The sequence below is a fragment of the Gekko japonicus genome, unplaced genomic scaffold (genome assembly GCF_001447785.1).
Source record: "Gekko japonicus isolate JY-2015 unplaced genomic scaffold, Gekko_japonicus_V1.1 scaffold1664, whole genome shotgun sequence".
NCBI lineage: Eukaryota > Metazoa > Chordata > Lepidosauria > Squamata > Gekkonidae > Gekko > Gekko japonicus.
In genome coordinates, this window is record NW_015169828.1 from 287659 (window position 1) to 314300 (window position 26642).

The window sequence follows — 26642 nt, forward strand, 5'->3', positions numbered from 1 at the left end:
CTGCTCTTTTTCAAGGACAGCTGTGCCAGAGCTTGTGACTGACCCAAGGTCACATCAGCAGGTGCAAGTGGAGGAGTGGGGAATCAAACCCGGTTCTCCCAGATCAGAGTCCGCGCACTTAACCACTACACCAAATGGTGCGGAGCCCATCTCAGTTTCCAAGCCGAAGAGGCAGCACTGTCCGAAAACGTTTCCCGTGGTCATGTGGCCGGCGTGACTAGACACGGAGGCTCACGGAACGCTGTTACCTTCCCACCACTATTTAACTACTTGCAATTTCTTGCTAGATTGGCAGGAGCTGGGGGCAGAGACGGGAGCTCACTCTGTCATGCGGCACTCGGGTCTCGAACTGCTGAACTATCGACCTGGTCTGCGGTTCAGTGTCTTAACCACCGAGCCACCACAGCACATTAAAAATCATTGTCCAGCAATTCAGACCTCACCAGTATCACGGTTTTCCAAAAGTTGCCACTGTAGTGCCCTTAAAATAGGGGTACAACATTGCTATATGCTACAGGTAGACAGGGCTATCGGCCTCCCACTTCCAAACATGTGACCACAATAGTTAAAGGGACGGCGGAATCCAGACTTAAAGTTTTTGGTTAACTGGTGGAAGGTCTGGCAGGGGAACGGAACTCCTCTGCCTTCACCTTCTGTTGGGGCCCACTGGAAACTCCCGGGACGGCATGTCCTTTCCAATAACTGAAACACAAGCTTTCGATCCAATACAATCTTTACTGAAGATTTTTTTCCCCCCAGCAGTGACATCAAGTTATTCCTTAAAGCAGCTTATATGACAGATAGCAATCGTTTAGCTATTCAGGACCAGAAGGGCACTTAGGGATCTGCTGACTCATCTACGAGAGCCGCGGTCCTGATTTATTACATTATACAAAACTTGTGGGGATCATCAAAAAAGGAGGGTCACAGGAAGAGGTCGTCCAGCGGAAGGCACTTAGCAATAAAACTGACTCAGCCATAGTTCAATCCAATGAATCTATTCCACATTTTAAAGGTCACGTTACTGAATAAGCGAAAAGTGTATTGGCAGGCCAGCAAGAACAAGGGCAGAAGGTATGAGGACACGTGGGCACGGAGAGGACCATCCCCGCCCACCGCACCAACCAGCTACAGTTCTGGTCAACGGTGCTTGAAGCGAGCTGGCAAAGGAAGCTGGGAGATTCCTGGGTACCAAGAGCCAAGCTTCTCTCTGTCGGAAGAGAGCTTGAAGCTGCTGCAGAGAACAGCTGCTTCTCCATCTCCATCTCCTCTCCGAAACCTAGTCACTAGGCCAGAAAGCCCAGGTTACCCCACACCCCTTTCCTCTTGGCCCCGCTGTCTCACCCCACAAGACGAACAAGTCGCCGATTCCTCGTTCGCTCGCACGTTTCGGTGACGAATCATTCGCATCTCCTGATCACAGCTGTGAGCACTGGTGGCTCTCGACCGGCCATGCTAGTGCAGTTGGAAAACAGGGATCGACTGGTCAGATGGCGATACACGAACGCCTCCAAAGTCACGCTCATATGTCCGCTGGGCCACAGGTCTAGAGCACATGAGATCGGCACCAGGTGCGCAACTAGCCCACGTCGAGTCACACTGCGGTCGGAGGCGGTTGCGGTGCTGCTTTCTGCAGCAGCAGGGGCTGCGCTGTCTTGTGTCATTCTGCTCCAGATTAAAGAAAGGCTGTGTGCTTTGTCCATCGATCCTCCTGCGCTGAATCCGTGAAAGCTCATAGGGTCAAAGCTCCCGAGTCTGTCTTCTCGCTTAGTCATACCCCCCACTGCTGTTCCTCTGATTTCTCGTAGTTAGAGCTTGGCAGATGCGGGCACTGGCCCCAGCCATTTCTCTCCTGTGAAACACATCGGTCAGATGAAAGCAACAGTTGGGTCTACACGCAATCCTAGTAAGTGGCAAACCATTGTCAACAGATTAAGTGGGTGCCCTCAAGTGGCAACCAGCTCATGGCCACCCCAGGATCATGAGGTATCCAAGGCATAAGAACATAAGAGACGCCAATGTTGGATCAGGCCAAAGGCCCATCCAGTCCAACACTCTGTGTCACTCAGTGGCCAGAAATACCAGGTGCCATCAGGAAGTCCACCAGTGGAACCAGGACATTAGAAGCCCTCCCACTGTTGACCCCCCCCCCAAGCACCAAGATGACAGAGCATCACTTGCCCCAGAGCCCCTATCTATACCTTGTGGCTAATAGCCACTGATGGACCTCTGCTCCATATGCTTATCTAATTCCCTCTTGAAGCCGTCCATGCTTGTAGCCGCCACCACTTCCTGTGACAGTGACAAGGCAAGAGACATTCAAGAGTTGGGATTGCCACTGCTTGCCTCTGCACAGCAACCCTGGCCTTCCTTGCTGGTCTCCCATCCAAGTGCTCACCAGGGCCGACCCTGCTTAGCTTCTGAGGTCTGACAAGATTGGGCCAGCCTGGGCCAACCAGATCAAGGCCAGAGGTGAACAGAGGTGGTTTGGCCATTGCCTGCCTCTGCATAGCAACCCTGGCCTTCCTCAGTGGTCTCCCATCCAAGTGCTCACCAGGGCCGACCCTGTTTAGCTTCTGAGGTCTGACAAGATTGGGCCAGCCTGGGCCAACCAGATCAAGGCCAGAGGTGAACAGAGGTGGTTTGGCCAACGCCTGCCTCTGCATAGCAACCCTGACCTTCCTTGATGGTCTCCCATCCAAGGACTAATCAGGACCAACCCTGCTTAGCTACCGAGCTGTGACAGGACCAGGCTAGTCAGGGCTATTCACTCTGCGTAGAAGAACATACTGTAAATCACATGGCCACCCCAGGACTATGGGGTTTCCAAGGCAAGAGCCATTGAGAGGTGGTTCTGCCATTGCCTTCCTCTGCGTTGCAACCCTGGACTTCCTAGGTGGTCTCCCATCCAAGTGCTAACCAGGGCCGACCCTGCTTAGCTTCCGAGATCTGACAAGATCAGGCTACTCAGGGCTATTCACCCTGTGCACAAGAACAGACTGTAGAATCACAAATGACTCGTGGCCACCCCAGGACTCTGGGGTTTCCAAGGCAAGAGATGAGGTGAGGTGGTTGGCCATGGCCTCTTCAATAAAAAGAGAGCAGTTGCATTCAATGCACTCACCCAAAATGTCGGCCAGCAGTTCCAAGCGATCTGAACCGAAGAAAAGTTGAGGCTCGCCATTCACGTGGGCCACGACAGAGGGCAGCCCGAACGCCTGAAAAGCAGACACACTTTGTCTCTTAATTTTCCGAGGTGGGGGTGTACCACAGGACAGGGGGGGATGCCGTATGTCACCCGGAAGGTGAACTAGAAGGCCAAATGGCGGCACACACTTTTGGGTAGTCTTCCCCCGCCCCAGCCCCTCAGTCTACTCGAAGACTGCCCCATTCGCTATGGTTGCCATTACTGCAGTTCACTGGCCTTGGGTTCTTCTCTACCGCTTTTCGTTTTGAAAAAAAGGAAGTGCAAGTTTGCTGGCTACATTGTGCTAGGAATTGTGGGAGCAGAAGCCACAACTTCCTTGTGTCTCCTCTTTCATGGATTGTCTGAAGGCACCCTCAGAAGGGTTTTGAAAGCCTCTTTGTTCTCCCCCCCCCTTTAATAAACTTTTATTTACATGACAATTTACATAGCGCATACTATTAGGAAACCACCACCACAACAACATAATTACAAACACACACACAAAAAACACAAGAGCGATAAAACCAAACAGCCATTCAATAATATACAGCTATGACCTTCAAATTATCAGGAAGTGCCTTTTTAAGCTTACTATGTCTTTCCATATGTTCGAGAAAAGGGAACCAATGTTAGAAATCCCCAAATAGGTTATTACTGTCCTCGTGGCGTTTGAAAATATGGGATGATTATGCCATGGATAAAACATCCGAGGCAACAGTTAATACAAACCTCTCATGTAAAAATCCTAATCTTCATTTGAAACGGTTCCCTCTTCTTGAACATATGTTTAATTCTGAGTTCTCTACATTCAATGTTCCTAAAAAATATTATGACGTTTTCCACCCACATGTAAACTATTTCAAAGTTCGTATATACTTATGCAGTTGTCTTGTTGAGTACTATTGTTGTTGACAAACATGAACGTCTGTGTATTGTTTTAGTTGAAATAAAATAAAAATTTTAATTTAAAAAAAGAAAAAAAAAGAAAAGGGAACCAATCTTCCAAATAAACTGAATGAAAGTCTGGATTATCTGCCAAGGCTCTTTCTTCTTCTGCACAGAATGAGAGAGAATCAGAACCAGGTACCAGAGGGAAGGTCTGAGGACTGCTGCCTCCAGACCAAATCCAGCCCAAGGGGGGGGGGAATAGTCTGGGAAGGCCACGTTTGATTCCCCCGTCTGTCTTAGAAGCTTGCTGGGTGATCTTGGGCCATCCAAGGATGAAGAAAAACTGGGCTGCACCCAGCAATGTGCCAACAGAACAAAAAGGAAAATATGCCAGGTGATAGATGACTGGTTTGTTATACAAAGTCCCTATAAATTTTGTTGTGCGGGCTTTGTTTGGTGTAGTGGTTAAGTGCGTGGACTCTAATATTATATATACTTACTTTGTCAAGAACTCTTGTTGCAAAATGTTGGAAAACGGATGTATTACCCAGTAGAGAAGAGTTAATTATAAAAAATTGCGAATTAATGGAAATGGATAAATTAAATATGATACTATCAGGGAAAGAAGAACACGGGCTTCAAAAAAGATGGCATAAAGTTAACAAATTGATTGGAAAAAATGCTTCGTTTAAACTCCAAAACTGTTGTCTTATGTACTCTTATGTACTATGTTTATTTTTATTTTTGGTATGTAGTGAAAACTGATAAAGAAAACTTATTAAAAATAAAATAAAAAGCAATCTAATGTTCCGATCCCCCCCCCCCCATGATGAGGCCTGTATGGCGAAACATGTAGGGACTTTGTACAACAAATCAGTCATCTATTATCTGACAGTTCCCCCTTTTGGTTCTGTTGGTCTTGGGCCAGTCACATACCCTCGTCTTAATCTACCTCACAGGGTTGTTGTGAGGATAACGTGGAGGAGAGGAAGGTGGGGTATGCCACCCTGGGTCCTCACTGGGAAGCAAAGTGGGGTATAAATAAAGCCAGTGGAACAATCTGTTGCCTGTGCCATCAAAATAATGGTTTGTACGGGTCTGAAGGAAACTTTCATTTTTGTCACATGCCAGCTTCAATGCACCTTCCTTTAAAGGAAGACAGATAAGGCCCACTGCCTCATCAAGTGGCTAGTTCAGGGCACTCAAAGCGGAGTGAGGCCAGGGGGACAAAACTCCAGAGACCCTGGCCAGCAGCACCAGCAGGAGGAGGAGGAAGAGAGTTGGATTTATACCCCACTTTTCACTACCCAAAGGAGTCTCAGAGCAGCTTACCATCGCCTTTCCCTTCCTCTCGCCACAACAGGCACCCTGTGAGGTAGGTGGGGCTGAGGGAGCTCTGAGAGAACTGTGACTGGCCCAAGGACACCCAGCTGGCTTCATGCAGAGGAGTGGGGAATCAAACCCCGTTCTCCAAATCAGACGTTGTGTGGTTTGTTATGCAAGGAGACCCGACCCCCCCCCCCGAGCGAAGCTTCGCTGAGAGGCTTGTGGGGGCTCTCAGCAGAGCCCTCACTAAAGGGTCTGGATTCCTCAGCACTCGATTCCCTCCAGAAAAGGGCCCCTGCCACAAAAGCCACCCCGCTGTTCCAAAAGGATTGCCCCTGAAGTGGTACTGGCCGCTCACCCCGTATCTCAGAGCTTCGTCTGTGATGGTTTTCAGGCGATTCTTCACTTCAGGTGTGGTACTCATGTCCAGGAGCTTCTTGGCTTGCTCCAGAGGGACACCCGCTTTCTCCGCTGCCTGAGAGAGACAGACACACAGTCACGCAGAAGGCAGACTCTGTGGTGCTTAATGGGATATCAAGTGTCAGGGGGACAGATCTGAAGTGTGCAAAAACCATTCGCGTTCGCTACAGCGCGCACTCCCTTGCCACACCTGAAGCTGTCTTGCACAGCATCTGGGCCGCTGATTCCCACCAGCACTGGCTCTCTGGAGTATCGGGATATGTCCAGGAGCTTCTTGGCTTGCTCCAGGGGGACACCCGCTTTCTCCGCTGCCTGAGAAACAGACACACAATCACGCAGAAGGCAGGGTGACAGATCTGAACTGCGTAAAAACCATTTGAGTTCGCTACAGTGCACACTCCCTTGCCACACCTGAAGCTGTCTCGCACAGCATCTGGGCCACTGACTCTCTGGAGTATCGGGATAAGTCTCTCTTCGCCTCGCTAACTGGGGATGAGAGGGACTGGATCTTCTGCATGTGAGGTACAGCAGAGGGGCAGCCTGGCTGGATCACACAAAAGGTCCACCTGGTTCTGTTTCTGGCAAGGGCTAAGGGGTCCCGGAGGTCCAAACACAGGACGTGTCAGCAGCAGCTGTCCTCTGCGGTTTGCCCCCAAGAAATGGATATTCAGAGTCCAATGTTCCCTCTTAGCTGTGGAGTCTTGTGAGCAAAAATTCTACTTTGTGAGCCACTGGAATGAAAGTTGTGAGCGAGCGATTTGGCTGCTGCATAAATCAGTTTGCTCTGGAGCCCTCCTTCCTGAGCTAAGACAAAAATGTGTGAGCCGGAGGCTAAAAAACTGTGACCTAGCTCACACTAACTCAGCTTAGAGGGAACACTGATTCAGACGCACACAGCCTCCAACTATGGAGCTTCTATTTGGCCTTCATGGTCAATAAGCGGCTGATAGGCCTATCCTCCTCTATGAATTTGTCTAATCACCCCCCCTTTAAAGTCACTGAGGCCAGGACTCTATCTTGTGGCCGCAATCCAAGAACATAAGAGAAGCCATGTTGGATCAGGCCAGTGGCCCATCCAGGCCAGCACTCTGGTGTCTCACAGTGGCCAAAAACCAGGTGCCGTCAGGAGCTCCACCTGTAGGGCCAGAACTGCAAAAGCCCTCTCACTGTGACTCCCCCCACCCCCAGCACCAGTAATACAGAGCATCTGTTATGTATTGGGACTGAATCATTCCAGGTCAGTCACACCAGAGACTGGCTGAGCTTGGGGCACAAGAACAATAGCCTACCTGGACTCTGGAAGTAACCAATCAAGTAGTAATGTTACGTAAATAAGCCTATCATTGGGAGTAGTGTGTGTTTGGGTGTGGCAATTGCATGCTATTTAACAGAGCTGAGGTGCTGTTGTCTTGTTCTTCCTGAAATCACTAATAAAGTAGAGCTGATCACTAGACCTGGCGTCTGCTCATCCATGGAACCCACTATTCAACAGCACTGTTGCCTGTTTAAGTGACACATTGCGCTATAGACTTTCCCTCACACAAAAATACACATGTCCTTCTGGGGACATTCTGAATGCTTGAGCACCAATCTCATTCTCTGGATTGTAAGGTAAATGCTGCGGCCTCTAGCCTTGGGCAGTGAGCTGCCGTCAGTGGCTCAGGATCCTAAGCTGGGTAACAGAACCACTTCTACCAGATCATGAGCCCTCACGCAGTAGCCATTTTGACTGCTGCCTCCAAGTCTCTGGCCCTCAGCTCGCTCCTCACTGTGGTACACTTTCTAGCATTCAGCTCGTGTTTCCTGTCCCCAGCTCTCAAGTCTGTCCATGGTTTCGGCCTGGACACCAGTGAGGTCATCACTCTAGTTCTTCCAGTCCCATGATTGACGGCACACAACTTCCTGCCACGTACTTCCTGTTAGTGATGGGTCCAGGAAAAATTTGAAGTCCACCGGCCTAGACTACACAAGGACTGGTTTTTAAAGAAATATTTATTTTTTGTTTTTCAAACATATTAATTCATTTGTATCTATACATTTTAGAGTCTCACATCTACTTTTCTAGCCAATTGTACATTCCCGACCATCTTTTCGCAAATATTTCATTGTCTTTCTCCTGTAATATTAGGCTCAGTTTATCCATTTCCGCAATTCCCATCAGTTTCACTACCACTTCGTCCTGTTTTGGGTTATTTTCTTGTTTCCAATATTTCGCCCATAATATCCTTGCGGTTGTAATTATACAGTACTAAATATTTTTCATTATAATTTAAATTATCTGGAATCATACTTAATAGAAATATTTCAGGCACCAAGTCAAGTTTCACCCTCACTATTTCATATATTAAATTCTGAATAACTTTCCAATATTTCTGTATTCTTATGCACCGCCACCAAATATGATAAAATGTTCCTACATTTGCCTTACACTTCCAGCAAATATTGGAACAATTTGTATAACATTTTGCTATTCTTTCTGGTGGCCAATACCATCTATGAAACATTTTGAAAACGTTTTCTTTAAAGCTAGTGGTCCTCATAACCTTAACAGATTTCCAAATCTTTGCCCAGTTTTCAGGTTGAATTGCATGTCCTATGTCTCTTATCCTGTGTTGTGTTGTTCCCACTCAGATATATCTGTTTGTTAAATTGAAAAATTCCTGGGAACCTCAAGAAATCCACAACTAGGAAGGGGAGGGAAAGAAACAACGTGCACGAAACGACACACGTTTTTCCTCCACTCTTCCCTCCAACACACTCAGGAGAGCCGAGAAATGAGAGGAAGACAAGATGGAAGGTATCCAACAGCCACACTGTGGCCAAGCTCTGCCCCCACCGGGACTCCACTAGACCCCCGTAAGCTGACAGAAAACCACGGCTGAAACAAAAGCAAGAAAGGAGAAGGAACTTACTGCCAAGATACTCTCTGGCTGGAGAATGTCTTCATCCTGGAGAGAGAGAAGGTGACGGGTTATGAAGACTTATGAGCAAGGAACTAACTGGCTAAAAAGTAAACCTTGCAAAAGAACTGACGCTTTTTAAAAGCTGTAACAGTGCTGAAAGGAGACAGTTCACTTGACCGGTGCCAATTACAACACGTGAAAAAATCCCATTACCCGAACCTTCAATGACTGAAGAGGAATCAGAGGAGAAGGGGAAGGAGTCCTTCACTGGAAGGCCTGGAATTGGGGGCTTCAGACGGCTACTTAAAATTTCTTATTTTACCATTCCATATGCTCTGGACCTGCACAACTTGTGGCGAAACAGCCAGAACACAACTCATGAGTTGGCTTTTTTAAATTAGTCCCACCTTTTAAACTAATCCTCTAAGGTAAAGGTAAAGGTTCCCTTGCTCGAAAGCCAGTCGAATCCGACTCTAGGGTTGCGGTGCTCATCTCCGTTTCAAAGCCAAAGAGCCAGCGCTGTCCGAAGACGTTTCCGTGCTCACGTGGCCGGCATGACTAAACACCAAGGTGCACGGAACTCTGTTCCCTTCCCACCGAAGTGGTACCTATTTATCTACTTGCAATTTCTTGCTTTCTAACTGCTAGGTTGGCAGGATCCAATCCTCTAAAGGTCCCTGTAATACCAGGTTGATCCGCAACCAGTTATCAGGTGATTTTATTTACCTCCATGCCATCAAAAGCTTCAATCATTTCATTTCCACATTAAGGCCAAACTAAACATTACAGTTTTTAAAGAGTTTACACAGCAACTGTGGGGAGTGGGCTCTTAAATTTTTTTAAAGCAGATGAATGGCACCTTTGGGCGGAAGGAAGAGCCCCTGCCTCCCTCCGCCCAGCCATTTAAGCTTGTGAAAGCCGCACCCTGGGGGGAGGTATTTCCACAATTTTGCTGCTCCACATGCAGAACACTCCATGTGGATCACTAAGATCAGGGAGACAACTCTGCCAGCATGGTTTTCGCACAGGAAAACAGTGAGAGGGGAGGCAGGAAGAAGAAGAGATTGGATTTAGACCCCACCCTTCATGACCCAAAGGCGTCTCAGATTGGCTTGCAATCTCCTTGCCTTTCCCCTCCCCACAACAGACACCCTGTGAGGTAAGTGGGGCTCAGAGAGCTCTTTTGAGAACTGCCCTTGAGAGAACAGCTCTGAAAGAACTTATGACTGACCTAAGGTCGCACCAACAGCTGCGTGTGGAGGAGTGGGGAATCAAACCCAGTTCTCCCAGATTAGAGTCCGTGCTCCTAACCACACCAAACTGGCTCTTCCTCCCCCTGCGGTGCCATTCCGAGCATGTTTACACACGTGAAGCTGTCTTACACTGAATCAGACCACTCAGACTGGCAGCGGCTCTCCAGGGTCTCAAGCAGAAATCTTTAATGGCACCTGTTGCCTGGTCATTTTAATTGGAACACACACACACCACCACCTCCCCTGCCCAGAAGCAATTCCCCACAGCTGCTTTGTGACCACAGAGAACACAAGTTGGGTCCAGGGAACCCAGACTGAATTCTTTAAAGACAGTCATGTTTATTTTGGCTGTAAACCTCTATTAAAGGGGCAGGACATTTTCTCCCAGCCAGTTGGCAATGGAAGGCAAGTATCTTGACCTATCAGGTGCTTCCCAAACCTCCTTCTTTTTTACAATCTTGAGCAGGCAGTTAACCCAGGAGGTTTAACAAAGCCTCAGGTGGCCATAAATCAATCCTATGTGGCTGCATTTGGCTTGAGGGATCAAGTGTTGTGTAAACCTGGCCGAGGCCATTTCAGGCTTCTTGCCAAAGCATCCTGAGAACTTAACAGCGAGGGGCACAGAGACATCACATCAAAAGCCCCGATCCAAAAGAATACTTACTCGACACCAAATGCGCATCCAAAGTTCTCTAGAAACAGGCTCCAGGTACTGCGGCTGCGCTATATCCACAGCACTAACAAAGCGCATGGCAGGCAGACTGCCTGTGTGGGGGAAACAGAGAGAGAAAAACTTACACAGGGATCAGGGAGTCTGCATGAATGTGAAATGAGAAAAGGTTATCCGGAACGAGGACCTGGAATTTTCGGCCACTGCGTGACACAGAGTGTTGGGACTGGATGGGCCACTGGCCTGATCCAACATTGGTGTCAGGGTTCGATAGTCAGATCACACCACACAGCGCTTCATAAGAAGAATTCTGTTTATTGGTAGTTCACAACTATGACACGTGTACTTCTTGTGTCAGGAATGGCCCAAAGCAGCAGGGCACCCTGAATTATACTAGGTTCAACACCACCACCCCCAGCAAAGGCCAATAAGCAAAGTTCGTGTGCGCAGGCAAAAGGAGAAACCGTTTGCTCCCAGCGAGTCCGTAGCAGCTGGCACATCCAAAGTCAGAAAAGCAAAAGCAGATAAAACCCAGGTAGTAGACTTCGTTAGTGTACCAGGCAGAGGCCAGGAGGATTCCCCCCCACCAAATTCCAGAGAATGGCAGTGTTAACTGACAATTGGCTTCTCTTATGTTCTTATGAGACCAGGATTTTTATCCCACTCTGCCATGGGAGCCTGCTGGGGCCAGTCACATTCTCTCTCCACCTAAGCTACCTCACAGGGTTGTTGTGAAGGTAAAGCGGAGGAAGGCAGAGAACTTTGAAGGCCCCCCGGCGCTCCTTGGTAGGGTTGCCAAATGGCACTTACCCTTGCGGCGGGGGACTCCAGCCCGGCTCCCGGCGCGCCGCATGCACGTCACAGGGCTGCCACTTGAGGGGAAAACATAGAGTTTTCCCCTCAAATGGCTGTGGCCTCGCCCCCAGCATCATGACGTCACTTCCCTGTGACGTGCATGCGGGGGTGGGGTTTTCCCCGGGCCCGATTCCGCCGCGGTGGAAATCGGGCCTCCAAAACGGGGGTTTCCCCGCCCCCCGGCCCGATTTGGCAGCCCTACTCCTTGGTGAGGTAAAAATGCACTAAATACATATGCTTTCCTCAAACTGCGGGCAGTCAGTTTCAGTAATAGTTTCTGGGAGGCTGTCTGAGGCTGCGATCACATACACTAAATAACCCACTTTCAATGCACTTTCCAACTGGATTTTGCCAGCTGGAAAGTCCACTGCCAGTTAGAAAGTGGACTGAAAGCGGATTATTTTGTGTGTGTGATCGCAGCCACAAAGGGCTTTTAATCATAGAGGTGGTTTAAAAAAAAAAAAGAGAGAGATGGTAAAAAGCAAGAGAGATCTCAAAAACATAAATTTCGACAGGTTCAGGGAAATGGCACTCAGCACTAGCAAAAAAGGCTCCTCTTCTGAAAATTAACAAAAAGGGGAAGCCACTCAACAAGGCCCGCACCAAAATCCACTCAGGTTTCCTGAATTTTAAACGTCTTGATCCAACATTCCTCCATCTGCTCCTACAAAACATCACAGATTTTGGTTTCAAAGAAAAGAAAGCACAGCCGTGCAAAGCACTGCATTAATCCATTCAGAAACCGGCCTTGCACCCTGGGTCACCAAAGCCACACTGTGCAGCCTTCGCATGGCACACCCCGCATTCTATTCCCAGGGATCTCAGCCGCCCACCCCTATGACCTCCTTATACCTGGCACTTCACCCTTCCTTCCTTGTTTCTACCCCATACAGGTTAAAGTCTGCCAGGGTGTTCCCCAAGAAGAATATTTAGCCCACTTTTGTCAGGTATCATAATGCCTAATACAGGAGTTCCCAACCTTTTTTGGGCCTACGGGCACATTTGAAATTCTGCTACAGCATGGTGGGCACGGCCAGAAAAATGGCTGCCACGGGAGGCGGGGCCGGCCACAAAACGATTGCCGCAGCTTCACTTCAGTATCACAGTACAGATTTTCATGCTGTGGTGGCCTTAAAGCCTTGCTCGAAAGCCAGTCGATTCCGACTCTAGGGTTGCGGTGCTCATCTCCGTTTCAAAGCCGAAGAGCCAGCGCCGTCCGAAGACGTTTCCGTGGTCATGTGGCCGGCATGACTAAACACCAAGGCGCACGGAACGCTGCTCCCTTCCCACCGAAGTGGTACCTACTTATCTACTTGCAATTTCTTGCTTTTGAACTGCTAGGTTGGCAGGAGCTGGAACCAGAGACGGGAGCTCACTCCGTCCTGCGGCACACTCGGGTCTCGAACTGCTGAACTACCGACCTTCCACAGCCTGCAGTTCAGCATCTTAACCACTTGAGCCACCGCAGCTCCTTGCTGTGGTGGCAGCTGCTGCCAAAGCAACATTTTTTAAAAATCACAGCCCATCAAGTCTCCAGTGGCTGGTCAGAAGTCTTGTTGGGCAACAGCCCTACCTGGACCCACCCCCCTTCCTAAAAAAACACTTGGTGGGCGCTGTGGTGCCCATGGACACCATGCTGGGGCACCTGTGGCCTAATAACTCATAAATGCAGGGAGAGGTAGACAGAAACATGAAGCTGCTTCCTACTGAGTCAGACCCTGGGTTTATCAGTGTCAGTCTTGCCTGCTCTGACAGGCAGCTGCTCTTCAGAGTCTCAGGCAGAGCTCCTTCCCGTCACCTGCCGCCTGGTAATTTGAACCGGAGATGCCAGGAAAGAGACCACGACCCTTTTCCAGGAGACTAGGTGGCTTTAGTTCCTTACCCTTTTTGATAACGGCCTCCAAGAAATCCTTTGGGTTTCGCACTGGCACTTGGTAGTATTTTGCCATCCGCGGCATGTCCTTGCTCATGTAACTGGCTCTTTGGGGGACCATTGCCGGAGGCTGGTTACCTGTAGAGAAGGACACCGTGTCACAGGGGAAGAAGAATCCACACTGGGGGCACCCACCCCGCATTCCTCCATCAAGATGGGAGAACGAATCAGCCTGCGTCTTACCCTCACGGGGTAACCCCAAGCACAAGGCCGTAAAGCCAGCTTCACAGAGACCCAACATTCTGACAGTCTTTCTAATTGTCTTCACAGAACCCAAAACTGTGGCAGTCTTTCTGAGCGCCCTCCCAATCTGATCAGTGTATCTTAAGAACACAAGAAGAGCCCTGCTGGATCAGACCAGTGGTCCATCTAGTCCAGCATCTTGTCTCACACAGTGATCAAACAGTTCCTCTAGATGGCCAGCAACAGGCCATAAGAGCATAAGAAGAGACCCACTGGATCAGGCCAGTGGTCCATCTAGTCCAGCATCCTGTGCTCAAACAGTGGCCAACAAGTTCCTCTGGAGGGCCAGCAACAGGCCATAAGTGTTGGTGTATAAGTTTCAGCACCTAGATCTCTAAGATCTTCTTGACAGCTTGACAGCTGTAATAATCTAGATTCAGCCAGTTTGGATTGGGCAGAGCTGAGGCACAGTCAGAATGAGTCAGCACTGTTCTGATTGGCTGGTCATGTGTATATATGTAGCAATGTACCACTGTATATTTCCCCTTAATGGTGGATGGAGTCTGGCGAAGCACTTTGTTGGAGGGCTGTAAATACTGTAAATAAATTCCTGTATATAGTTACCACTGGACTGAGTAAGTGTGGTTTACTATTGGAAGCCTCTGGTGAGAGAAAGACTGCTGAGAGTGCAAACGTGACTCAGGTGCTGTTTCATACTACCACACGCACTGCGCGACAATAAGAACATAAGAAGAGCCTCGCTGGATCAGGCCAGTGGAAGGATCTACAAAAGGAAACACTTCTTTACGTAGCAAGTGATCAAAATGTGGAATTCTCCACCAGAGGATGTTGAGATGGCCACAGGCACAGACAGCTTTAAAAAGGGATTCGATGGATTCTTGCAGGAAGTTCTCAGTGGCCACAAGCCAGGGTGACTGAGGGGAACCTCCACATTCAGAAGCAGTCAACCTCTGAATCCCAGACCCAGGAGGCAACATCAGGAAAAGGCCTTGGCCTCTCTTGCCCTGTTGCTGGCCCTCCAGGGGAACTTGCTGGCCCATGTGTGAGACAGGATGCTGGACTAGATGGACCACTAATCTGACCCAGCAAGGCTCTTCTTGTGTTCTTATGAAGGCCTTGGCCTCTCTGCCCTGTTGCTGGCCCATGTGTGAGACAGGATGCTGGACTAGATGGACCACTAATCTGACCCAGCAAGGCTCTTCTTGTGTTCTTATGAAGGCCTTGGCCTCTCTGCCCTGTTGCTAGCCATCCAGGGGAACTGGTTGGCCACTGTGTGAGACAGGAGGCTGGACAAGACGGACCCCTGTTCTGATGCAGCAAGGCTCTTCTGCTGTTCTTAGCAGCACTCTTCCCAGGATAAGATGGCACTGAGGAAACATGACCAACACGAAATGCTTCTGGAACACCTGCAGCCTATACCAAACTTGAAAAGTCAGGGGTTGAAGATCACTTCTCAGTAGAATCTTTTGTCACATAACCACTGCTACACACACCACCTGTGAATCAATTCAATTGTTATACTGTCCACCTACCACCTACCTGTCGCCTTCATGATCCCACCCAGGAAAGCAGGCCGCAAGCGCAGCTCAATGTTCCAGATGGACCGGTATCGACATAGAACCTACAAGAGAGAGAACAATAAATACACTGGTTAGCAGTAGGCCACTGTCTCCAGCACACTGGGGGGGGGGGACATCCGAAGCTGGCAGTCAGAGACCAGAAAGCAAATTTCCGCTAAGCAAATGTAAAAATGTAGTAGCTGTGAAACCAATGGGTTTGCCAGGGCAACAGCTGACTTCCCTGGATGCAAAGTGTGAACTGAAGAAGAGAAGAAGAGATTGGATTTATACCCCGCCCTTCACTACCCAAAGGAGTCTCAGAGCGGCTTACAAACTCCTTCCCCTTCCCCTCCCCACAACCCAGGATAAGATGGCATTGAGGAAACATGACCAACACGAAATGCTTCTGTAACACCTGTAGCCTATTCCGAACTTCAAAAGTCAGGGGTTGAAGATCACTTCTCAGTAGAATCTTTTGTCACATAACCTCTGCTACACACAGCACCTGTGACTCAATTCCATTGTTATACTGTCCACCTACCTGTCTCCTTCATGATCCCACCAATGCCCAAGGTCATCCAGCCAGGTGCAAGTGGAGGAGTGGGGGACTCAAACCTGGTCCCCTCAGATTAGAGTCTGCACACTTAGCCACTGCACCAAACTGGCTCTCGCCAAACTGAGTAACAGATATACACACACTTGGCCTGAGGGACACCTAAGTTGGCACGGCCAAGACCAGCAGGAACACAGAGAGGAAAATTCCCAGGAGGGTGCCTTCACACAATGGACTTCGCCATCCGCACAGTTGGCTGAGGATTCTTTTGGGATCAGGCAAGGCAGAGTGGTGGATATTTAGCAGACTAAACGAAGCACAGTGGAATAATGCAGCACAGACACCTGTGTTTTTAACTTCGAAGAACAAAGCTCATTTCAAAATTAAGGAGAGGATTACATGGAAAGAAAACATCTAACTCATTTTTCTAGTTCTGGCCTACTCCATCTTGTTTCTTTGTTCCCTATGACTCTAACAAGGAAGGAATGGAAGTTCCTCCCCCCAAAAGCTCCGCCCCTTGTGTGCCCAGATTAGAGTCTGCACACTTAGCCACTTCACCAAACTGGCTCTCGCCAAACTAAGTAACGGATATACACACACTTGGCCTGAGGGACACCTAAGTTGGCACGGAACCAAGACCAGCTGGAACACAGAGAGGAAAATTCCCCGGAGGGTGGCTTCACACAGTGGACTTCGCCGTTCGCACAGTTGGATGAGGATTCCTTTGGGATCAGGCAAGGCAGAGTGGCGGATATTTAGCAGACTAAAGGAAGCACAGTGGAATAATGCAGCACAGGCACCTGAGTGTTTAACTTCGAAGAAAAAAAGCTCATTTCAAAATTAAGGAGAGGATTACATGGAAAGAAAACAACGTCTAACTCATTTTTCTAGCTCTGACCTACTCCATCTTGTTTCTTTGCGCCCTCTGACCCTAACAAGGAAGGAATGGAAGTTCCTCCCCCCCAAAGCTCCGCCCCTTGTGTGCTTGCAGAATAGCATGAACTATCTCCAGGGGTCGTTTCGTAGAAAAAGAGCTAGGGGAACTCATTAGCATAACTCATTAGCATATGCCACACCCCCTGCCATCACCGGAAGTGTGTCACCCCTCAGTTAGTCTTAGTCTTAAAGGTTAGTCTTAAAGGTGCTATTTGTTAGTCTTAAAGGTGCTATATGAATTGGACTATTTTGCAGCAACAGACTAACACAGCTACCTCGGGGAAGCTCCTGGATGGGACTGGGAGTCCTTGCGGAGGCCTCATGGAGTGGCCTCGGCCAGGCAGAGGGGGAGGACGCCAACGTACCCTCCTGCTTCTTCCTCCTCCTGCAACAGAATGAAGCTGGAAGCAGGGGGCTGCCGGAAGAAGGGGGCGGGGCTTTGTTGTGTACCCCGCCCCCCTACACCTCACCCGGGGGAACTGCGATCCCCCGCGTTCCCCCCCGAAATGACCTCTGACTATCTCCAATATATTGATTAGCCAATAGTCAATATTGATTAGCCAATAGTCAATCTTAAGGTCACTTCATTAAGAATAAGACCTCCCCCGTTTTGGTGGGAAGAATCCACTGTACACCTAACTGGTTCTATGCTAAACTTGCTATTGTTAGCTCACAGGGGCTTTAGCTTAACCTTTTCATGACTGAAGAGGTGACACTGGCAAAACCCAACAGAGAGACAGACCATCAAAGCCTTGCCAAAAGAGGGGAGACTGGATGGTCTCTTATCACCCCAATTCAGTGTTCCCTCTAAGCTGAGTTAGTGTGAGCTGGCTCACGATTTTTTAGCCTCCAGCTCACACATTTTTGTCTCCGCTCAGGAAGGATGGCTCCAGAGCAAACCAATTTTTGCAGTAGCCAAATTGCTTGCTCACAACTTTGATGCCCGTAGCTCACAAAGTAGAATTTTTGCTCCACAGCTTAGAGGGAGCATTGTAAGGTCAAGGTAAAGTTGCCTCTGTGCTGGCTTCTATTCATGGATCGACTGAGCAGCTGTCGGTCAGTCTAGTGGAGACAGTCTAGATGAGGGGTACTCAGTGTGGTGTCCATGGATACCTTTCCTGACACCTGTCACGTTTTCAGAAAGTAGGTGGGCCACGTGTGGCTTTTGCCCAGCAGGACTTTCAATTGGCCACTGGAGATCTGATTAGGTGTGCAGATGCAAAAAAAACCCCAACAACACCTTTTTTCTACAGCATCTCTCACCACAGCACAAGGATCTTCACTACATGACGGTAGATAAGCTGCATGCCAGCAAGGAAATATTTTTTAAACAATAGGGTCTTTTTAAAAATGCTTCCTGTTAAGCACAGCTTCTGCCCAAAATGACGAAGCACTACTGTTAGAATTAGGCATAACCTCAGTCCCTGACATTCTGAGGTCAGTTTGGCCTCCAGCAGCAGCCGCTTTTGCCGGTTCCTGGCAGCCATTTTGTGGTCGCACAGACCGCCTCGTGTCAGAATTCTAAAGGTGACTGCCGGCCCATAAAGGCTGGGGGAACCCTGCTCCAGATCCAGTGCTGGTACTCTGACACCAGAGGTAGGAGCCATTCTGAGTCCTACCACAGGCATGGCAAGGAGGGTTGCCATTCCCCAACTGAGGGCGGGAGATCGCCCAGTTTGGAATCCCTCCTCCCCCGCTTCAGTGCTATCAGAAAGTGAGGAGAAATGGCTGCGGGACACTCCTCTCAGCCGGGAAATTAGCCCCCCAAACAGCATGTCTACCTCACCTGGAAGTGACATAGGCACGTTGGAAAGAGGCATTTCCCCAAGAATCTCTAGGGCTTACAAGGCAAGAGATGTTCGGAGTTGGTTTGCCACTGCCTGCCTCTGGGTAGTGACCTTGGATGTCCTTGGCGGTCTTCCGTCCAAATACTAGCCAAGGCCGAACTTGCTTAGCTTCCAAGATCTGAAGAGACTGCGCTAACCTGGGCTATCCAGGGCAGGGCAGGAAGAAGATTTCCCCAAGAGGTTTCCCTTGCTTGAAAGCCAGTTGAATCTGACTCTAGGGGGCGGTGCTCCTCTCCATTTCCAAGCCGAAGAGCCAGCACTGTCCGAAGACTTCTCCATGGTCATGTGGCCGGCATGAATAAATGCCGAGGCGCATGGAACGCTGTTACCTTCCCGCCGAAACAGAACCTATTTATCTATTTGCAATGTCTTGGTTTCGAACTGCTAGGTTGGCAGGAGCTGGTGCCAGAGACAGGAGCTCACTCCGTCACACGGTGCTAGGGTCTCGAACTGCCAAACTACAGACCTTCCGGTCTGCAGTTCAGCATCTTAGTCCCTGAGCCACTGCGGAGCTCCAAATCACTGAACACTGAGCAAAGGTGGTGCTAGTTCTCACTTAGGAATGCGGACCAAGAACCTTTGAACCATTCACACCCACACTGCAACTGCATTCATACAGAGACGCACACTAAGCTAAGCCATTAGTTGGCTAATTTTAAACTGAGTTAATGTTTGAATGAACTGACCTATTTAACTAATGTATAGTTTTAGTGTTGGATGATGTCGCAAGCTGCCCTGAGCCCACTCAGGGGGTAGGACAGAATAAAAGCCCCCCCCCATGCTGTACTTTTAACTGGATGCACTTGGGGCTTGCTTGGGAGATGCAGTAGTATGTTTAGGAATGGAAATTGAAAGCTGCCAACCAGATAACATGCGCTTGGCAGGAACAATTGCTAGGGGACAAGCATTCCACCATCAAAGCCACGTCCAATGTCAGGGCTGAGCCCAAGGGCACTGCATAAGTGGCACCTCATCTGAGCATGTGCACTCCACGGCTGGACCCAGATTCAAATCCCCGTATCTAGGATTAAAGAGAAGGTCTCTCAAAGAGTGACAACAAGTCTTACAGAAAGAGACTTCAGTTGGGAAACTGAAGTCCTGCATGTCCAGGTCTAAAGTATATAGGCCGAACTAAACGTGATGCTTTAAATTTTGATCTACATAGGCCCCGGTCACATGGCAAAGTTGCCGCGGGAGAGGCACGGGAGTCCCGCGGATTTTCCGGGCGCAATCTCACCTCAACATCTGGGAAGCACAGTGCTCCCTTGGCGAACCTGTGGCTCCCCGCCGAAGGTGCGGAGTTAAAAACTAGTACCTACGAGGTACTAGTTTCCGGAAACCGCGGTGCAAGGGTGGGTGTCTGACCGCGTTTCCGGTGGACTTCCGTGGCATCCGGCGCTCACCCATGTCCCGTCGCAAAGAAGGGGTGTTTTTTTTCCCAAGTCTCCACAGGACGCACAAGCACCCAACGGAGCATGCGCACAAACAGGAAGCGGCGTTTGCCACAGGAACCGCGCGGCGCGAGTGCCGGTTTGAACGCGCCGTGCTGCTTCTTTGCTGCACTGCGGACTAGCTGTCTGATCTGCACCTGACGCCTACCCACGGGACCTCCAAAGGACTTCTGATCGGGCTGCCGCACGTTATTTTCCTCCGGTGCAATTAGCCACGCCTCCCCCTCCCCCGCATTTTCCGGCCCGTGCCCGTGTGACCAGGGCGATACAATGCTTTCCAGAATCCAGCAGAAGAATAAGGATGTCTGATTTACATGAAGTGAATACCTCTGAAGGATGGCAAGCAAGCAGAGGGCCAATCCACACATTACACAGTCTCTGCAACGGCTACATGGTCTTTCTATCAGATGTGTTGTGTGTGTGTGTTTGCCATCAAGTCACAGCCAAGAGATGAAGACTGAAATGTATCTGTCTGACATAACACTGCATCCCACCCCAAAAAAGAAAAAAAATATTGTTAGTTGCTGCTGTCCATGCTCGAGAAGAGACGAATGGAGCATAGCAACTGGAGTCTCAATTAACATCTCACACTTAGAAAGGATACTTTTACATACACATTTATCTCCTATTTTGATACATTTATTGCGTCAGGTTGTTCCCCCTTAACTGAATTAAATCCAAACAACTGTTGACCGTATAAGCTTAACTTGTTATTCCTGTTTTGTCTCCGCATACCCTGAAACACCTTCCTCATGCTGCATGCTTCATTTACTGTTCAGCCTCTTTCTAGGAGCTTGAACTGTTACCTTCCATTTCACTGTACCTGAAGAAGTCTGCACGCACACAAAAGCTCATACCTTGAACAAAACTTTGGCTGCGATCACACACACTAAATAATGCATCTAATCGGCCCCTTCCCCCCCCCCCCCATAGCTAGCAATCCAAAACAGTCCAGTGGAGCCTGAGCGGTGGGTGTTGCCTTCTGACACACTTCCGGTGATGTCAGGGGGTGTGGCACATGCAAATAAATTATGCTAATGAGTTATGCTAATGAGCTCCTGCACCTCTTTTTCTACGAAATGACCCCTGACACATTTATCTCCTATTTTGACACATTTATTGCTTCACGGTTGTTCCCCCTTACCTGAATTAAATCCAAACAACTGTTGACCCTATAAGCTTAACTTGTTATTCCTGTTTTGTCTCCGCATACCCTGAAACACCTTCCTCAGGCTACATGCTTCATTTACTGTCCAGCCTCTTTCTAGGAGCTTGAACTGTTACCTTCCATTTCACTGTACCTGAAGAAGTCTGCACGCACACAAAGGCTCATACCTTGAACAAAACTTTGGCTGCGATCACACACACACTAAATAATGCTTCTTCGATCCACTTCCAATGCACTCGCCTACCGGATTTCACTGTGTGAGCTGGCCTATAAAGGTACCACTGAAATCAACCGGCGTTCTGCCACTTGCACTTAGTAAGGGCAAGAGGCCGCAACATTGCACAACATGCACTGATCCAGCAGACGCACCCTAAAGTTGCGAGCAGTGAGGTGGTGGCAGTGTTCCCTCTAAGCTGAGTTAGTGTGAGCTAGCTCACGGTTGTTTAGCCTCCGGCTCACAGATTTTTGTCTCCGCTCAGGAAGGGATGGGCTCCAGAGCAAACTAATTTATGCAGCAGCCAAATTGCTCGCTCAGAACTTTAATGCCAGCAGCTCACAAAGTAGGATTTTGGCTCACAGGACTCCACAGCTTAGACGGAACATTGGTTGCGAGCCTCCCCCATAAGGTTCCGCTCTTGCCTAAACAAGGAGGTTTCTTCATTTTCCCACAAACAGCACAGACGACCAGCAGCTTTGCAGCGAGAAAGGCTGCAACCGGGGCAAACCAACCGAGGCAAAGTCCAAGCCACAACCCATAGGAAGGCGAGAGAGGCCCCCTCGGGGGATTTTGCGAAGCTCTGGCCAGGGAGGGCAAAGAAGAGCCGCCGTGCACGGCCCATTTAAAAAAAGCCACTCTGCACAGCTACGCAGGTGACATTCCGTTACTCCGCCGCATGCGGAGGAACGGAGGGGAAACTTCGTAAGAACGCCGAAGTCGCGTCTACGCCACTGCTCTGACCTCGAACCCAAGCCAGGAGTAAGGCGACACCACGTCGTAGAACAGATCCACCAGCGTCTTGCCCCGGCTCAGACCTTCACGGACCGCCGCCATCAAGCCTCGCCTTCGGGGGACGCACGCAGACGAACCCGCGAGCGCCGACCCACGGAAAGCGGATCTGCGGGAGAAAGGAAACGACGCGGCCGCCCCCAAGCTGCAGGCGCCTCCTCCAGCCCCGTCCCTGTCCGGGCGCCGAATCACAGGAGAAAACCGCAGAGCTGCTCTCGGCTGACCCCTCGTGGCAAAGCGCTGCCGCAGCGCCTCTTAAAGGCGACCCGCGTTGGAAAGGGCTGGAAGAGAACTTGCGGAGGAGGGTTTTCGTTTCGGTGCGCGCCGGCTTGACTAGCCGAATCATATCAAATTATACCGCGTTTTGCCGATTTGCAACGGGAGTCTTTGCCTTCGGTCTAAAAGTAGATGCAGGTGGGCAGCCCTGTTGGCCTGAAGCGGCAGAACAAAGTTTGAGTCCATCGGCGCCTTTAAGACCGACCAAGCCAATTTCTGGGTGTGAGTTTTCGTGTGCAGCTGGCACGCCCCCTAGGGGAGTTCCGTGGGCACGCACGCGAAAGCTTATACTCAGAATCAAACTTGGTTGGTCCATAGAGGGTGCCCCTGCCTGGACTCAAACTTTGCTCTTTTTCTTTTGGTGAGTATTTTGTGTGTGTGTGTCTGGAGGTCATGGTTGACTTTTGGGCTGGGACGTTTCAGAGAGGTGGCTTGCTCTTAGGGTTGCCAGCCTTCAGGTTGGGACTGGAGATCTCCGGCTTTTACAACTGATCTCTCCAGCAGACAGAGATTGGCTCCCCTGGAGAAAAAGGTTGCTTTGAAGGGTGGACTCTATGGCATTGTACCACGCTGAGGCCCCTCCCCTCCCCAAACCCTGCCCTCTCCCAGATCCACCCCCAAAGTCTCCAGGTATTTCCCAACCCAGAGCTGGTAACCCACTATTTCCTGCCTCTGGTCTCCCAGCCTTGGTATTCTCTGGCGGTCTCCCATCCACATAACTTGCCAAGGTTGGCCCTGCCTAGCTTCCAAGATCGGAAATGATTGGGCAGACCTGGGCAATCCAGATTAGGGCGACTCAGACTTTGTTCTTCAGCCTAAAGACGGGACATGAAGAGTTTAGATAATTTGTTTGTAAAGAATAAAATTAGCACAGGGTTTCAGTGAGGTAAGCCAGGGCAAAAACATTCTATCGGAGCTTTCCTTCTGTACCCCTCACAAATACCATCAGTAGATGTAGCACAGGATTTAAGTGCATGGAATTTGTGTGTAAATTGCCATCGTCCCAGCTGACTTCTGGTGACCCCAGCAAGGGGGTCTTAAGGCAAACGAGAAGCAGAGGTGGTTGGCCCTTGCCTTCCTCTGCACAATGTTTGTTGGGATTCTTATTTAAAGTTTGTTAGCAGAGTATTAAAGAGGCAGAGTCCATGGCGTGTTTAAAATATAAAAGTTTACTACAACCTTGCATGGGAAAAGGTACACAGGATATAAAACAACAAAGAACTAAAATGTCTACATCCTTACAGCCAAATTGAAATGGCAGAATGGCCGGCTTCTTCTTCTTGGTCAGAACAAAGAACACTAAGACGGGAAGAGAAGCCATAAAATGCTAATACTTGGCACTTTGGTTTCCAATCAGAACAACAAACTAGCTCCGTAGTTCCTGGGCTTTCTAACAATCTAAACAGATTGGTTACAAACAAACATGTGACTTAACAAACATCATTAACCCAGTAAATACTGAAAGTGTTTAAACTTGTAACACCCAACAATGTTCCTTGCAATTTCTGCCTTAGCTTCTAAGATCTGAGGAGATTGCAAAAACGACCAGTGGGGAAAACAGATCTCTGTCCATCACTACCATTGTCGGGAAAGAAATATCTAAAATGGGATCAAGACAAATTAAATTTGTTCCTGGTTCCTGTGCGATGTTTTGCAGAGGAAACTTTCACTTTGGGGTCTATATTAATAGCCATGGCGTGCCCTACAGAGAGTGAGATGCAAATCTGAGGAAGGATTCTGTTACTAATGATGCAGTCAGGGATCATGTTGTACACACCTGTCCAGGGATACTGCTTTAAATTTTGGGGGTTTTGGGTGGGGGAGTAAAGATTCCAATTTAGGGACATTTTCCTGTAGCCACTATTGTCCAGGTTGAGGGATATAGTTATTGTAATATTTAAAATTCAAGTAGGATGCTCTACTGAGGATGTAACAGGGTTTGGTCTCTGCTTCTTGTGTTGTTGATTGTGTTTTGGCCACTAGTTGGGACTCAAGCTCTCTAAATTGTCTCTTCCTTATTGGATTTCTATAGATATTACAGATAGAGCTATAACCCCCCCCTTTTTTTGGTATGCAGCACTTTCTACTGTGGAATGAGGGCACTGTGGGTTCTAACCCATGCCCCTCCATTTATGAAGTTTCACAGACATCTGCGCACTCCTTACGTTCTTTGAATCTGACTTTTCTTGGGTTTGGGTTTTCTGGGGACCCGACACTACTTGGTATTGGTTGCTTAAGTAACCTGGAATGGCTACTGCAATTTCAAATAAAATTAGCACAGGGTTTCAGTGAGGTCAGCCAGGGCAAAAACATTCTATCGGCGCTTTCCTTCTGTACCCCCCACAAATACTATCAGTAGATGTAGCACAGGACTTAAGTGCATGGAATGTGTGTGTGAATTGCCATCGTCCCAGCTGACTTCCGGTGACCCCAGCAAGGGGGTCTTAAGGCAAACGAGAAGCAGAGGTGGTTGGCCCTTGCCTTCCTCTGCACAATGTTTGTTGGGATTCTTATTTAAAGTTTGTTAGCAGAGTATTAAAGAGGCAGAGTCCATGGCGTGTTTAAAATATAAAAGTTTACTACAACCTTGCATGGGAAAAGGTACACAGGATATAAAACAACAAAGAGCTAAAATGTCTACATCCTTACAGCCAAACTGAAATGGCAGAATGGCCGGCTTCTTCTTCTTGGTCAGAACAAAGAACACTAAGACGGGAAGAGAAGCCATAAAATGCTAATACTTGGCGCTTTGGTTTCCAATCAGAACAACAAACTAGCTCCGTAGGTCCTGGGCTTTCTAACAATCTAAACAGATTGGTTACAAACAAACATGTGTCTTAACAAACATCATTAACCCAGTAAATACTGAAAGTGTTTAAACTTGTAACACCCAACAATGTTCCTTGCAATTTCTGCCTTAGCTTCTAAGATCTGAGGAGACTGGGTTATACCATAGCATTCAGTGTTCCCTCTAAGCTGAGTTAGTGTGAGCTAGCTCACAATTTTTTAGCCTCCGGCTCACGCATTTTTGTCCTAGCTCAGGACGGATGGCTCCAGAGCAAACTAATTTATGCACTACCCAAAGTGTTCATTCACAACTTTAATGCCAGTAGCTCACAAAGCAGAATTTTTGCTCACAAGGCTGCACAGCTTAGAGGGAACATTGATAGCATTCCACATCCCACAGTTCAGATTGTGTGTACAAAGTACCCTCGAGTCACAGCCGACTTATGGCAACCCTGGCAAGGAACTGCCAAGGCAAGCAAGAGGCAAAGTGACGCCACATCCAATAGACAAGGCAATAGGATTGGATTTATAGGAATCTGGAGCCAACGAAGGCGAAGCAAAACAGAACTATTCAGGTGACACATTAAACAAATGCAAAAATTACGTAGTGGAAACCCAGTTACAGGTATCGTGATTTAAACACAGCAGTATCGTCTACAGTCCCTAAAACTCTCTCCCCTGAGCAGATTCTGAGCCATATTGTTACAGAGCCCAGCCCTGTTTCCTGCACAAAAAGCCCTCTTGAATAATTCAGTTTTGCGTAGTTTGTGGAAAGCCAGGAGTGTGGGAGCTTTCCAGTGCAATCCCAAGCAGAATTACCCAATCAAAGCTCATTGGAATCAATGGGCCACAGGAGGGTTTAGCAAATCTGCACACACTTACTAAAAAGTAAATCACATTGAACTTAGTGAAGTACCTGTGAGCTATCGTGAGAGTCCCAAATGCTGTTGAGATGTATCTGTCCAGTACATTTTAAGTCCAGCCTTCGAAGAGATTAGGGCAGTGTATGTGGCTCTTCTGTTTCCATTTTGGGGGGAAACCAGGATTGTGGTGAAGCAGGCTAGGCTGATGGGCCTCACCCCCCCCCCCAAGTTTCATGACAGGATAGATTGCAGATTCAAACCACCTCACCACACTGGCCCACGGAGATTCCTTCAGATCATTCGATCACTCAAATGGCGCACAAATGGCCTGAGGGGTGAATGAAATCACCCTTTGGTCTGTTGAACTTCTCCACCAAGGAAATGGGATATTAAGATACATATGCTGCAGTTCTATTTTTCTGCTTGCCCATTGTTGATGGGCAAGGTTTATTAGTTTTTTAAAGAGTTATATATATAAAAAGAGAGAGAGCCATACACTTCAAAGGTATCTAGCCATTGCCTCGTTCATAACATCTTTAGAGACATAATTCCCTTTT

At 48.7% G+C, this 26642-nt stretch overlaps 1 protein-coding gene across 1 annotated transcript; it reads right to left on the reverse strand.

Moving 5' to 3' along the window:
• Positions 1-709: 709 nt before the first annotated feature.
• GSTK1 (glutathione S-transferase kappa 1) lies at positions 710-22284 on the reverse strand. The gene is made up of 8 exons (XM_015417267.1): positions 22112-22284; positions 15179-15260; positions 13385-13513; positions 10642-10742; positions 8734-8769; positions 5760-5876; positions 3125-3218; positions 710-1852 (listed from the first exon to the last, which is right to left on the reverse strand). Exons 1-8 carry the CDS (start codon positions 22202-22204, stop codon positions 1809-1811), a joined length of 696 nt encoding a protein of 231 aa, XP_015272753.1. The 5' UTR covers positions 22205-22284; the 3' UTR covers positions 710-1808.
• Between the last annotated feature and the right edge of the window lie 4358 nt (positions 22285-26642).

What these genes read in the sequence shown, in the direction of transcription:
- GSTK1 (XM_015417267.1), bottom strand. Translation starts at nt 22,204, where the DNA reads ATGGCGGCGGTCCGTGAAGGTCTGAGCCGGGGCAAGACGCTGGTGGAT. An exon ending in AGCCAGAGAGTATCTTGGCA is followed by an intron (nt 5,877 to 8,733) that starts GTAAGTTCCTTC and finishes TGTCTCTCTCAG; the next exon opens with GCAGCGGAGAAAGCGGGTGT. An exon ending in ACTGCTGGCCGACATTTTGG is followed by an intron (nt 1,853 to 3,124) that starts GTGAGTGCATTG and finishes TGTGTTTCACAG; the next exon opens with GAGAGAAATGGCTGGGGCCA.